This window comes from Musca autumnalis, unplaced genomic scaffold (genome assembly GCF_047663935.1).
Source record: "Musca autumnalis isolate F117 unplaced genomic scaffold, ASM4766393v1 scaffold_1, whole genome shotgun sequence".
Taxonomy (NCBI): domain Eukaryota; kingdom Metazoa; phylum Arthropoda; class Insecta; order Diptera; family Muscidae; genus Musca; species Musca autumnalis.
Window position 1 is genome coordinate 314,520,838 of NW_027411644.1, and position 14,044 is coordinate 314,534,881.

Genomic DNA, 14,044 nt, shown 5'->3' on the forward strand with positions numbered 1-14,044 from the left:
CCTTATCTCACTCTTATACAACAGCAGTAACCCACAATACGAGTTTTAAGTTTCTACCTTCAAAGGTTTCCGCTGGGCGTTGATACCGTCCAGTCACTCGCTTACCAAGAATCCATTTATTTATAAAGATATCTGGCTTCATATAAAAATATTTCACTCGCTAACGAGTGCCTATATGATTTACAAATGCAAATATTGCTATCATAGGTCAGGTATAGTTTTCACAATATAAAATTGCTATAAATATCATATTTCAAACCTTTGCGATTAATTTCAGCTTTGCTGATAAATATGACACATTGAAATGACACAATTATTTATTTATCTAGATTTATCACACGATTTTGTTATAATTCCGCAACAATGAACTGTTCAGTATAAAACTCCGTGCATTTTTCAGAGACCAACTCAGTGTACTCTAAAGTTTTCATACATTAAAAGTAAAAATAAAAAAAACATGTTTATTTTAAATAAACCTCTTCTCATTATTCTATTGGCCAGCGTGGCCTGTCTGTATGCTGATGAAAATATAAAAGCAGTCGAAAGTGATCCTAAACAAATGACTGAATTGAAACAGTTAAAAGTTAAACAAAATCAATTAGGCGAGACACAATACACCTTCAAATGTAATGTGGGTTATAACAAAACGGGTAAGTTGAAGACTAAAGGCCGTTATTAAAAAGTATCTTTTGTTACTAATTATGTTTTTGAGGACAAAATAAAAGCATTATTTATTGATCACTTTTAAGTTCTATATTCAAAAATGTAACCATTACCAATTATGACTAGTTATACAATTTTATTTATTACTGTTTTTTTTTTGTCTAAATTGAATTTATAGCTCATATCGGTTGTTCCGGAAAGGATAGAACCGAATGGATTACACCTCACGATGTTGCTTTGACTTTAAGATGTCCACCCAGTGGTACAGGACCAATTATGGCATTTGTGGAGATCATATTCACAGTCACTTCTCAAAATGTTAATTGTTATGTTCTTGCCGGTGGTATTGGTCAAAATTTTATTCAAACACGATTGAATGTTTACGGTACAAAATTAATGGATTATAAAGCTGTGTTTTACGTTTATTAAAATTCAATCAATGTTTTTTTGGTAAACTAAAATTGCGATTAATATGTATATTACTTTATAAATTATATCATTACACTGTGCAACACGAAAATTATTAACCGTATTCTGACAGCGCAGTATGATAGAACACCAAAAATGAGAAGACACGTGTTTCGCCGTTTTTCCATATCTCATCAACTTTCGCGGTTATAGGCCTCCAAAGGTTTGAGACTTTGATGTAGAAAGAGTCATTTAGTCAGGACTATATCTTCAAAACCGTTAGGAAATTTCAATTTATCTCGGAGGCAAAGTTGTAGCTCTTGTCTTAAAGAACAAAAATTGTGAACACATATAATCCATCAAGCTTCATCTTCAAGGTCAAAATCGCCATGGTCAAATTTCTTTTAAAATTTTTTCTCAAGTTTTGTTATACAGCTATCAAACCGATCAAATTTGAAGCAAACAATTAACTACAAAAATGTACCTCAGATCTCAACAAACATCTTTCTAGAATATACGAACTCTGTAGAAACGGATCTTAATGGTCAAAATAGCAAAACAATTGCGATTTTTATCCTCTTTTCTAGGATTCTGCTCCATAGATATTAAACCGCTCAAAATTCAAGAAAACAATTAACCACAATAGCGTGGCAAAGGTATCAATAAACAACTTTCTGGAATATGCGAAATGTCTATGAACGGTTCTTAATGGTAAAAATAGCAAAAATCTTTTGAAAATATCCAATTTTTATACTTTTTTCTCCGACTCTGGTCCAAAGATACGCAACCGCCCAAAAATTAAGGATACCGTCAACCACAAAAATGTACCTAAGATTTCAATAAACAACTTTTTGGAACATATGAAGATTCTAGGAATGATTCTTAGGGCTGAAATTCACGAACAATTAAATTTTTTTAACATCCCCTCTGCTCAGGTTTGGAATTTTGAGCTTGAAGAATCGTTCCTAGAATCTTCATTTGTTCTAGAAACTTGTTTGTTGAAATCTAAGGTACATTTTTGTAGTTGACTGTATCCTTAATTTTTGCGCGGTTGCGTATCTTTGGACCAGAGTCGGAGAAAAAAGTATAAAAATTGGATATTTTCAAAAGATTTTTGCTATTTGTACCATTAAGAACCGTTCATAGACATTTCACACATTCCAGAAAGATGTTTATTGAAGCCTTTGCTACACTATTGTGGTTGACTCTTTTCTTGAATTTTGAACGGTTTAATATCTATGGAGCAGAAGTCGAGAAAAGAGGATAAAAATTGCAATTGTTTTGCTATTTTGACCATTAAGACCTGTTCCTTCAGGGTTCATGTATTCTAGAAAGATATTTATTGAGATCTGATGTACATTTTTGTAGTTGGTTGTTTGCTTCAAATTTGATCGGTTTGATAGCTGTATAACAAAACTTGAGAAAAATTTTAAAATAAATTTTACCATGGCGATTTTGACCTTGCAGATGAAGTTTCATGAGTTATATGTGTTCACAATTTTTGTTCTTTAAGACAAGAGCTACAACTTTGCCTCTGAGATAAATTCAAATTTCCTAACGGTTTGGAAGATATAGTCCTGACTAAATGACCCTTTTTACATCAAAGCCTCAAACCTTTGGAGGCATATAACCGCGAAAGTTGATGAGATAGGGAAAAACGGCGAGACACGTATCTTCTCATTTTTGGTGTTCTATCACACCTAGGAGTCAGAATATGGTTAATAAAACATGACTCAAAAAATTACACACAGTGTTATTAAATCGATTTGTTATTGTTAATTCTTGACAAACAGATTTTGAAATATAACCAAAAATGTTAAGACAACGACAGTTGCGAAATAAGAGGATGAATAGAATTCACCAACATATGCTACTTTGGACGTAGTAGGTACCCAGTTAAGAAATTTTTTCCAAGGGCTTCGATTTTCTCCGAGATTTTCTGAATATTTCTTAGAAGCTTGCCGATTTCTCTAATATTTTCCTAGAAATTGGACCTATTTTCTAAAATTTTTTTATTAATCTCTGCATATTTTCCAAAGAATCTTCGTTCCGATTTCTAATCGATTTTCTAACGGATTTTTTTGTTTGATTGTTGTGGAAAAACAAAATGAGTGGTTAAAAAATTCGCATATACAATTTTTAAAATAATAATAATAATAATTTAAGCTTGTGTTGATGGCTTCAACATACTCGTGCACATCGTTGGTATTGTTGTAATATTAATCACACAATGATTAAAACAGGGAAAATCATTAGAACGTGTGAAACTTGAACCTTCCATAAATAGAGCATAAAAGAAAATTGTCTGTTAATGGGTTTTGTTCTGTGTTTTGTCAATATCAAACGCATCAGCGCCAAAGAGCTGTTTCCGAATGTTTTCAGAAAATCTCCGAATTTTTTTCAGAAACTCTAAACTTTTCTTAGAATATTTCCAGAATTGTTTTTTTTTTCGAATTTGAACTAATTTTTAAAGAAAATCAAATTTTTCCCCCGAATTTTGTTTTCCGAATTTGAACTTATTTCTTTCAAGAAATTTAAATTTGTCTCCGAATTTTCCAAGAGCTCTAATATTTTTCTAGAAATGCTTTAGAAAAAACTTTCCGAATTCTGTGACCACGTCCATAAAACTTTCGTACCGAATTCGGCATCAGTATCGGAAATTTGTTCAGAGATTCTGATCGAATTCGGAAAAACATTTTTCTAGGTAATTTACGAACAAAGCGACATCTCTTCAATATAAAATCACACTTTAAAAACACAGATACAACACGTGTATGGTCCGAAATTTGGAAGCAATAAGGAAAAAGTTGAAAAAATAAGAAACCCAATTTTCTCTACATTTACCCGTTATAAAATCAACAAGTAACAAGTAAGAAAGCTGTGCTGACGGAGATATACGAGATATACCCACAGCAACTAAAAAAAAACCAAACAGAGGAATATGTATTGGAATATAAAAGTTATAGATATTTAAAAAAAAGAATTCTTGTCGATTTGTTCCATATCCGCACTTATGACACAAATGTTAAATATTGTAAATCACATGGAACAAAGTGACAAAAAAATTGTCCATCTTTGCCTCAATAAATTAAATATTTCTAAATCGAAAATTAAAATTCTGATTTTTGAAATGTGTTTTCAAACTTGTAACTTTTTAAAATACTAATTTCATAACTGAAAAAAGTTGATGCTTTCCCGTCGAGGCGTGGATATCGCGGAAACTAGAGCAGATAGGAGAAAGCTGACTAGAAATTCAGAGAGAGCATACCGGACGATATATCAAACATTTTTAGTAAACAAAATTCTTCATAAAGGACACGAATTAATTTAAATTACGTTAAACTAAGGCCATGTTTATATTATAGGCTTTTGCAGGGTTAACCTTCTTTTTGAGGATTTATTTGAAATTTATTTGAATTGAAATTTAAACCCCAGTGGGTTTGTTAAATCCGGTTATATACAAATTTACTATTAGTTTGGAAGAAATGTTTAAAAAAAAGTTTTAGAGTTATCTTGCACAATAGCCATCTTAACATGTGCCGACCGAAAGTCGGGAGGTACTGTTATATTGGGGGTATACCAAAACATGGATATATGTTGACGTTTTTTAGTGAATACGTTTCGAGTACACAGAGAACCTAAAATGTAGAATTACAGATAGTTCGGTTAAAAATTAAACCTAAAAATACCCTCAAAATACCGAAAATCGGGAGGTACAGTTATATGGGGGCTATATCAAAGTGTGGACCTACATATGTATCTTGACAATTTTTGGTGGAAACGTTTTATGACTGCAGGAAACCTCAAATGTCAAATTACGGGTATTTCCGTCAAATAATGTAGCTAAGACCCTCAAAATACCGATAATCAGGAGTTACCGTTACATGGGGGCTTTACCAAACCATTGACCTATGTTGACATTTTTGGAGGAGAAGTTTCGTGACCACTTAGAAGCTCAACTGTCAAATTACAGCTAGTTCGGTTAAAATTTTAGTTAAAACTCTCAAAATACCGAATATCTGCAGGTACCGTTAAATGGGGGCTAAAGCAAAACATGAACCTATGTTGATATTTTTCGATGGAGAAGTGCTGTGACCACTCAGAACCATTTATCGGCAGATACCATTATATGAGGCTATACCAAAACGTAGGCCGATATAGCCCATCTTCGAACTTGACCTGCCTATTGTAAAAGACACTATGGTGCAAAACATTCGCTCAATTATTGTGGACGCTAGAGTAATTACAACAGACAGAGACGGACATGGCTATATTGACTCAGAATTTTACCCTGATGTTCGCCTCTTTCTGTTGTAATTACCCAGCAAAATAAATTGGAAGTAGTGCAATTTGGACTAGTTCTTTCACGGCATGTTTTAATGCAGTTCAAACGGAGTCGTGAAAGAGGCACTCCATTCCTCACATTTTAACCGCATTCGGATGCGATCCAATGAATGACATCCTTTCCTCACATTTTAACAGCATCTGGATGCAGTTCAATCGGAGTCGTGAAAAAGGCACTCCGTTGGATACATTTTACAAGCAGTTGCTTAGTGATCCCTAGCAATCAAGCCAATTTGTAGATACCAACAACTACAGAATTTTTTCAAAGATAGAAAAAGTGTGCATCAATTTCAAAAATTTTTCTATAAAATAAAAAATACAACCAAAAGTTGGGAACGTTTTTACGGTAACTCACGAGAAGAAAATTTCCTAATGAAGTGCCGTTGGAGTACAGTATAGTCTCGATAATCCGGACACTCGTTAATCCGGACAACGCGGTAATCCGGACACTCGTTAATCCGGACAACGCGGTAATCCGGACACTAGAGTTTTTACATTGTAGACTCGGTAATCCGGACATCACATACATTTCGTACCTCGATAATCCGGACATTAATATTTTTTCCTATCTTGAGCATTAAATTTTTATTTATTTCATTGACGTTTTCGTTCTTAGCAATAGCAATTGGTGTGAAAATAAGAAAAATTAAGTTTTTCAAATTTTTCGGTACACATCCCGTCTTTCTGGCTAGCCACTGTTGACTCAGTTATACAGTCAATATGGTTTTAACGTTTTGAATCTGTCGAATAATTTTCTACCCTTCAACATCGATGGATGACTAGTGTTGAGTAGCCTAATTCCCTTAAAAATCGATGTTGGGTTTTCCTTTCCTTTAAAGGAATTAGTTTATCAGGCCTCCGATTAGTAAGAAAATCCCTTGCATTCCAATGGTATTTTACCTAGAAATGTTTATAACATTTAAAGCGTTGGGATTAATAGCTTAGTTTTAAGATTTAGATTCTCTAAGTATTTTTTTGAGTTACCGACAAAAATCGGTAAAATTAAAAATCAAAAAGATGAATGAAAAGCTTAAATAAAATTTGGCAGCACTCTTGCTACAGGCAGAACATAACGACTACTTTTTTGATCGCTAACTTACTGGAAAATATCATTAATTACCGAAATTATAAAAGCAATTTAATTTTACCGATTTTTCAGTAACTCAAAAAATGAGTTGGAGAATCGCACTTCTTGTATAGAAATTTCAATAAATTACTTAAAAATATATAGACTCCTTTTTTTTTCCACCTTCGATGTACAACATCACAGGCAACTACGGATCGTTGTATTGTATTCTTGTAATTATACCACCAATAGATTTAAATTCCACAGTCTTATTCGAAGGCTGTAACATATATATTAAACAATACCCCTTTTGGTCTCGACGACGAGATAAACTAAGTTGCTGATGTTCAAAGAAATTGCTAAAATATATTCACCATAATGAGATGAGTGCATTTGAAGTTATATCTCAAGTCGTAAGAGGCTCTTGTCCCACGGACAAGAGAAGTTTTAGATTACCTGTGTATTGGAAATGTCACCTAAATTACGTTGGAGGAGTAAAATTAACAAGTAAATTTGGTAGCCAGGAAAACTGCTTAAAATGGTCGCAACCCGTGAAATTTGCTTAATATAAATTCGTTTACTTAAGATGTCAGGTTATTTTCTAGTAAACGTCCGATATTATTGATTTTGACTTACAAATTATTTGTTTTTTGTGAATACTCGGTAATCCGGACAATTCGATAATCCGGACATCGCCGAAACATGTGGTGTCCGGATTATCGAGACTATACTGTACTTGTCGAAATCTCAACTGGTGATGGGAAGGAAATATAAGAACATCTTTAGCAGATGAAGCAAAAACAATTCAGCTTGGATTAAATGGAGAGCGGACGAAACAAAATCAGATGCGATTGAATTTAATGAAGAAATTTCATAATCTGTATTAATGTAATAAAGTTCTTATTATTCTTGTTTTACATAAACCGTAAATGCTTTTTAGTTATTTTGCGATAGTTTGCAATGGCTTCCATTTTTATTGCATCTTTGAACTGCATAAAAACACATTCCGAAGAGTGCCTTTAAATTCAATCCAAAGCACTGCTTCAAAACACGTGCTTTGGACGTACATTGGACTGCACCCTATTCTACCATAAAGGGTTAGTTAAAATGCAATTCCAAAGGGATAGCTAAAATGCAGTGCAGAAGTGTTAGTTAAAATGCAGTGCTAATGGAGTGCATCCTTCAGTAGTCACGCTCTTGTAAAAATCATGAGTGAAAATGCATAATTTGATGCACTTCCAGATGACTTGTACATATGATTTAACTGCATGTTTGGAGGCAAACATTTTGCTGGATATAAAATGGTATCTCCCGATACATGGTTCTGAGTGGTCAGAACACTTATCCTTCGAAAAATATCAACATAGGTCCATGCTTTGGTTTAGCCCCGATTTAACGGTACTCTATAGGGTAGCATGTTATTACTTCCATGTATTACAAACGGAAAAACAAACTTACTATACCCTCCATGCTATGGTGGAGGGTATAAAAAGGGAGTGATTTGCATTGGTTCAACATTTGAGCAACGTAATATTTCTTTCACACTTACATCATGTAATAATATGGGCTATATAGGTCTACAAAATAAAAAAATATATATTTGGATCCAAACATAATTTGTTTGTGTCCAAACAAATATATGTTTGCAACACTTTCTAACATATCTCCATTTTATTTGTTTGGGTACCAACATATTTTTTATGTTAGAATATATTTTTTATGGATGGAGAGAGCATTTTTGTCAAAGAGAGTAACAACTGGGCTCTCGCGGCTGCGGAAAGAGGGCTGTGTGTATGGTGTAATAATGGTGGTGTATATGCGGTAAAACACGTGTGTTTCGTGCTTTGCTGTTGTTAACCAACGTAGCAAGCGAAGAGGAAGAGAAAAAATTGTATTAATTATGTTCTTTTTTTCTTCAGTTTTCTAAATCAGTGTTTTGTATTTTCTTAAGGATATGGTGCTTTTTAGTAAATTAAATGCCCAATACATTTTATAATTGAATCAAAAAGGTGAATGGAAATATTTTATTGGTAGTTATATCAACACATTTTTCATATACATATTTATCAAGGCATATCGACCAGGTGCATCGACATACAAAAGTTACAAAAACCGAATATTTTCGACGCATAGAAAACAGGGTTTACAACGTTTTCTTTGTTATTCTCGCTTATTGGGTTGTCATGGATCCATGTTACATACACTTTTTAATTGCCACAGGACCAACATTTTTTTAAGTATTTGGTTTTTTTAGATATTAAGCGTGGGCTTCTAAAATACTAAGGTTTTATTATTGGTGAAATTGAAAACGGAATATTTTTGACACCCACTGTATTTGTAATATGTTATTTCAAAACTTTCTTAATATTGTTGGGAAAATTACAACAAAAATATTTTTTTCTAAAGGGATTTGACACTTCATATTCGAACAGGTGGTTTGATACCACTACCTTGGTAATTGTGCCATGATATTTATATTTGAAATATGGAAGTACTTTGGAATTTTTTATGTACCTATGTATCTGTTGTTGCTTTTGCTTTTTTCTATGCCTTTCAATAAACCACCACCATATATAAATGTGTGTGTATATAGGCAGTAAGCGCTTACTGAGAGCAAGTGAGCATACATTTCAATATGTTTCACATTGAAATTTATGCTCCCTTGCTTTGCACGCTAGCCACGGACTTTTTGGTACTTTTGAGGTTATTATCTCGGGAAGTATGGACTTACTCCGGAAATGTTTAACGTTGTTATAGGACCATGAAAACAAGCTTCTTCAAAAAAAATTAAATATATCCGTACTAGTCCTCGAACTGCACGTTTCCAAAATTTTGTGTACTCGTAGGAGTGGAACAAAATGGTCCATCTTCGAAATTAAAAAAATTTTGGGCAAAAAATTCCGAAGTTGTTCGAATCGTTTGAGAGTTATTGTGCGCACCAAACAGACGGACGGACATGGCTAGTTCGACTCTAAATTATCTGAAACGAATTTCGTCTATAACCATTATTTCGATCAGGCACATTTTTTGTCGTATCATAGGGTATAAAACGTTGCTGACAGAGAAAGGTGTGTCCCAGACGGTATTTAGAAATATCAATTGCTAGAAGGAATTTTTGAGTTAATATTCATAAGGTTTTATTGCATTTTTGTACCGAAAAAAATTCCCAAAATTATTCTATAGAGTTCATAATCTTTGTACCCATCAATTTATAAAAAAGTCAGCGTTATAATCCAACAACTTAGTACCGATAACATCCAATTCCATTTGAATATAATTTTTACCAACACCACCTGCTGTAACAAAACAATTTACATTTCGGCTTGTAACAGTAAAGATAATTTCAACAAATGTTATGGTGGTGGGCCCGATTCCAGCACTGGGGCACTTTAATCTTAATACAACATCATTATGACCGGGCCAAGTAATGCGATTACCATAGGCACAAGCAACATGTTCTACAATAAAAGGAGTAATTAACTGAAATTCATGTTAAAGATAACTCTCAGTACTCACCAGTTCTCTTGTGTCCAGCAGAACATTTAAAAGTATAAAACTTAGCACCAAATAAATATTCTTGAACTTTTAATCGATTTAATTCAGTTATTTGTAAAGAATTGGCATTGCTTGTTTTCATATATTTTTGAGCATAAAGGCAGTTTATACTGGCTAGCAAAATAATATATAGAGTCGTATTGAAAATATGCATTTTAATATAAAATATGTGTATATAGTAATGCGGTGACTTCTGTAAAATCAATGTTATTCAGAAGCAGTAAATGTGGCTTTTATATCGTTTGTTTGCTTTATTTTTTTTAAATGATTGCTTAAGATCTAGATTAAGAAATTTGGTTATTTTAAAATTAAAAAAGTATTAAACGATATTTCAATTCAATTACGAGATAATCAATGCGAAGTAGATTATCGCTTCAACACTTCAGTGTGGAAATGTACTTCGAATTGATTACACTGGTCAACAAAATTAAAAAAAAAACAGGTTGGCTATTCCATACGAATTTGTTTGTGCTGCAAACTCAAATTGTTTGGGTATCAACATATTGTTTACGTTAGAACATATCTTTTATGGGTGGAGAGAGGCTTTTTGTCAAAGAGAGTAACAACAGGGCTCTCGCGGCTGCGGCATGCTGTTTTATAATAAAGAGCTGTGTGTATGGTGTAATAAGAGATGCAATAACCAACGTAGCAATCGAAGAGGAAAACAAAAAATGATATTAATTATGTTGTTATTTTTTCTTCAGTTCTCTAAATTCAATCGTTGAGTAAAGACTGTAAAGTGAGTGAATAAATCAGCGTTTTGTCTTTTCTGAAAGAAATTGTAATTTTTAATATTGGCAATTACATCAATACATTTTTCGTATACATACATATGTATATTTGAAATATGGATGCCGATTTCCCGCAGATGATTTCAACTTTGAGGAATATGTCTGTTTCACAACTGAGGAGAAGCGTTCAACGATGTTTCTATATCAGTGTTAATCACCACTGGGCTCGCGAGCCGTGTCCGTGTGAACACACACAATCTCAATTGTGGTGCGTTTGAACTTAACTACCACCATCGATCATCTTCTTTGTTTTAGCAATGAATTAACGCACACAATGTTTATCTAGAGCAGTGATGACCAAAAACACACATTTGCAGATTATAACTTGCGCCAGTGTGAGTGGAAACGTAAACAATGCATTAACCGAACGAATGTGTTTACAGCAGTGTTCACCAGCAACAACAAATTCAACCGCACTCACCACAATTGAGATTGTGTGTGTTCACACAGACACGGCTCGCGAGTCCAGTGGTGATTAACACTGGTTTACAGCAGTGTTCACCAGCAACAACAAATTCAACCGCTGCGTTTGTGTTGGGCGCACACACGAGATTATCTATCCCTCTCTAGATAAACATCGTGTGCGTTAATTCATTGCTAAAAAAAGAAGATGATCGGTGGTGAGAGTAACGTAAAAACTCACCACATTTTAGATTGTGTGTGTTCACACAGACACGGCTCGCGAGCCCAGTGGTGATTAACACTGGTTTACAGTGTACGTGTGTGTCGTATGCCCGCGGGCATAGGAAAGTTGTTGTTGGTGGCCATTACTGATCTAGAGCAGTGTTAATCACCACTGGACTCGCGAGCCGTGTCTGTGTGAACACACACAATCTCAATTGTGGTGAGTTTGAACGTTGCTCTCACCACCGATCATCTTCTTTGTTTTATCAATGAATTAACGCACACGATGTTTATCTAGAGAGGGATAGAATATCTCGTGTGTGTACCCAACACAAACGCAGCGGTTGAATTTGTTGTTGCTGGTGAACACTGATCTAGAGAGGGGTAGGTAATCTCGTGCATGTGCCCAACACAAACGCACCGGTTGAATTTGTTGTTGCTGGTGAACACTGTTCTATATATGTTTTCGTTTTAAAAGTGTGACTACCCAGCAAAACAATCGTACCGACATCTTAACGAAATCGGAACAAAATTCGGACGATACGTCCGACATCTGATCCGAAATCGTAACGATATCTTAACAATAGTTGTATGAAGTGGTTGACATAATTTCGGAACGAAATGTCGGAGCGACATCGTATCGATTTCGATCCGATTTCGTAACGAAATCTGAAGAAAATCCTTGGGAAATTCGGGAAGGAAATTTCTGAAGTATTTCCGCTCCGAAAAATCGTTTAGAAATCGGAACGAAATCTGAACGACGTTGCTTCTGAAATTGTTCAGACGTGTCGGACATCCGACATTTAATTTTCTGGGTATTTACAAATTATTTCATTCAGTTTTTCTTTTATTAAAGTCTGTTATGTATTTCTTTGGATTTTTTATGTACCTATGTATGTCTCTGTTGTTGCTTTTGTTTATTTCTATGCCTTTCAATAAACCACCACCATTTATAAATGTGTGTATATGTTTGAGATAGCCAGTGAGCGCTTACTGAGAGCAAGTGAAGATACATTTTAATGTGATTCACATTGAAATTTACGCTCCCTAGTTCTCAGAAAACGCCTTCTGGTGCATGTGTTGGTGTTATTGTGGCTTTTGGGTTTGTATTTCTTTGCACCCAAAACATATATTTGTTTGCAGGACCCAAACATATGTTATGTTTGGGACTGATTGCAAACAAATATATGTTTGCTGCAAAATATGTTTGGGAAATATGTTAGAGAACCGTTTTTTCCTCTGTGTACACACGGAATCTAACAATGTATTTACATTACATAGTTTGCTCTTCAAATATTGTTGGATCAACCATATTTATACCCTCCACCATATGGAGGGTATAATTAAATTTGTCATTCCGTTTGTAACACATCGAAATATTCGTCGGAGACCCCATAAAGTATATATATTATTGATCAGCATAAAATTCTAAGTCGATCTAACCATGTCCCTCTGTCCGTCTGTCTGTCTGTCTGTTGAAATCAAGATACAGCTCGCAATTTTTAAGATAGAGCATCAAAATTTGGTACAGAAGCCTTTATTACTTCCAGGATGGTTGGTATTGAAAACTGGATATATCGGTCCACGTTTTGATATAGCCCACACAGAACGGTACCTCCCGATTTTCGATATTTTTGAGGTTTTAGCTTCATTATCCCACCAAAATGGCTGAAATTTGGTATTTAGTCATCGTTGGGTGTATAAAACTTTCCACCTGAAACTTGTTGGTATAGGTCCACGCCTTCACATAGCCCCCATAGAACGGTACCTACCGTTTTTCGGTATTTTGAAGGTTGTGGCCACAATATACCACCGAAATGGCTGAAATTTGGTACTTAGTCTTCGTTGGAGGTATAAAACTTTCCCCCAGGAATTTTTCGGTATAGGTCCACGCCTTCATATACCCCCCATAGAACGGTACCTCCCAATGTTCGGTATTTTAAAAGTTGTGGCCACAATATACCACCGGAATGGCTGAAATTTAGTACTTAGTCTTCGTTGGGGGTATATAACTTTCCCCCAGTAATTTGCCGGTATAGGTCCACGCCTTCATATATGTAGCCCCCATAGAACGGTACCTCCCGATTTTCGGTATTTTGAAGGTTGTGGCCACAATAATCCACTAAAATGGCTAACATTTAGTACTTAGTCTTCGTTGGGGGTATAAAACTTTCCCCCAGGAATTTTTCGGTACAGGTCCATGTCTTAATAAAGCCTGCATAGAGCGGTACCTCCCAAATGTAGTTATTGTGAAAATTAGCCAAATTTTTTCTTCTACATACACAAAGGGAAATTGTTCCATTTTACTTCAATACAAATCGTGCTGGTGGGTATAACAAGTTTGGCCCGGCCGAACTTAACGCCGTTCTTACTTGTCTTTCTCTGCGTGCGGACACACGTAGCCAAATCGACTCAACTTCTTGATACATTATCTTTATAGTACATAATGGTGGACCTACGATCATTATTTAGATGCTAAAACCTGAATTATAATACCCTCCCCACATTGTGCTATACCGTATATCAAATAACAGTACCGCCCGACTTTCGTTTTTATACCCTCAGCCTTTAGGCTAAAGAGGGTATATACACT

The 14,044-nt window shown here is 34.6% G+C and overlaps 1 protein-coding gene across 1 annotated transcript; it reads left to right on the forward strand.

Moving 5' to 3' along the window:
* The first annotated feature begins 426 nt into the window (after positions 1 to 426).
* Positions 427 to 3,306, forward strand: LOC141391483 (uncharacterized). Its single transcript, XM_073964360.1, has 2 exons — positions 427 to 650; positions 842 to 3,306. The coding sequence occupies exons 1-2, from the start codon at positions 458 to 460 to the stop codon at positions 1,090 to 1,092; spliced, it is 444 nt and encodes a 147-aa protein (XP_073820461.1). The 5' UTR covers positions 427 to 457; the 3' UTR covers positions 1,093 to 3,306.
* Positions 3,307 to 14,044: the final 10,738 nt, after the last annotated feature.

Bases quoted from the DNA above. Each gene is read 5' to 3' on its own strand.
- LOC141391483 (XM_073964360.1), top strand. From the start codon at position 458: ATGTTTATTTTAAATAAACCTCTTCTCATTATTCTATTGGCCAGCGTG. The intron at 651-841 runs GTAAGTTGAAGA...TTGAATTTATAG, and splicing joins TGTGGGTTATAACAAAACGG to CTCATATCGGTTGTTCCGGA.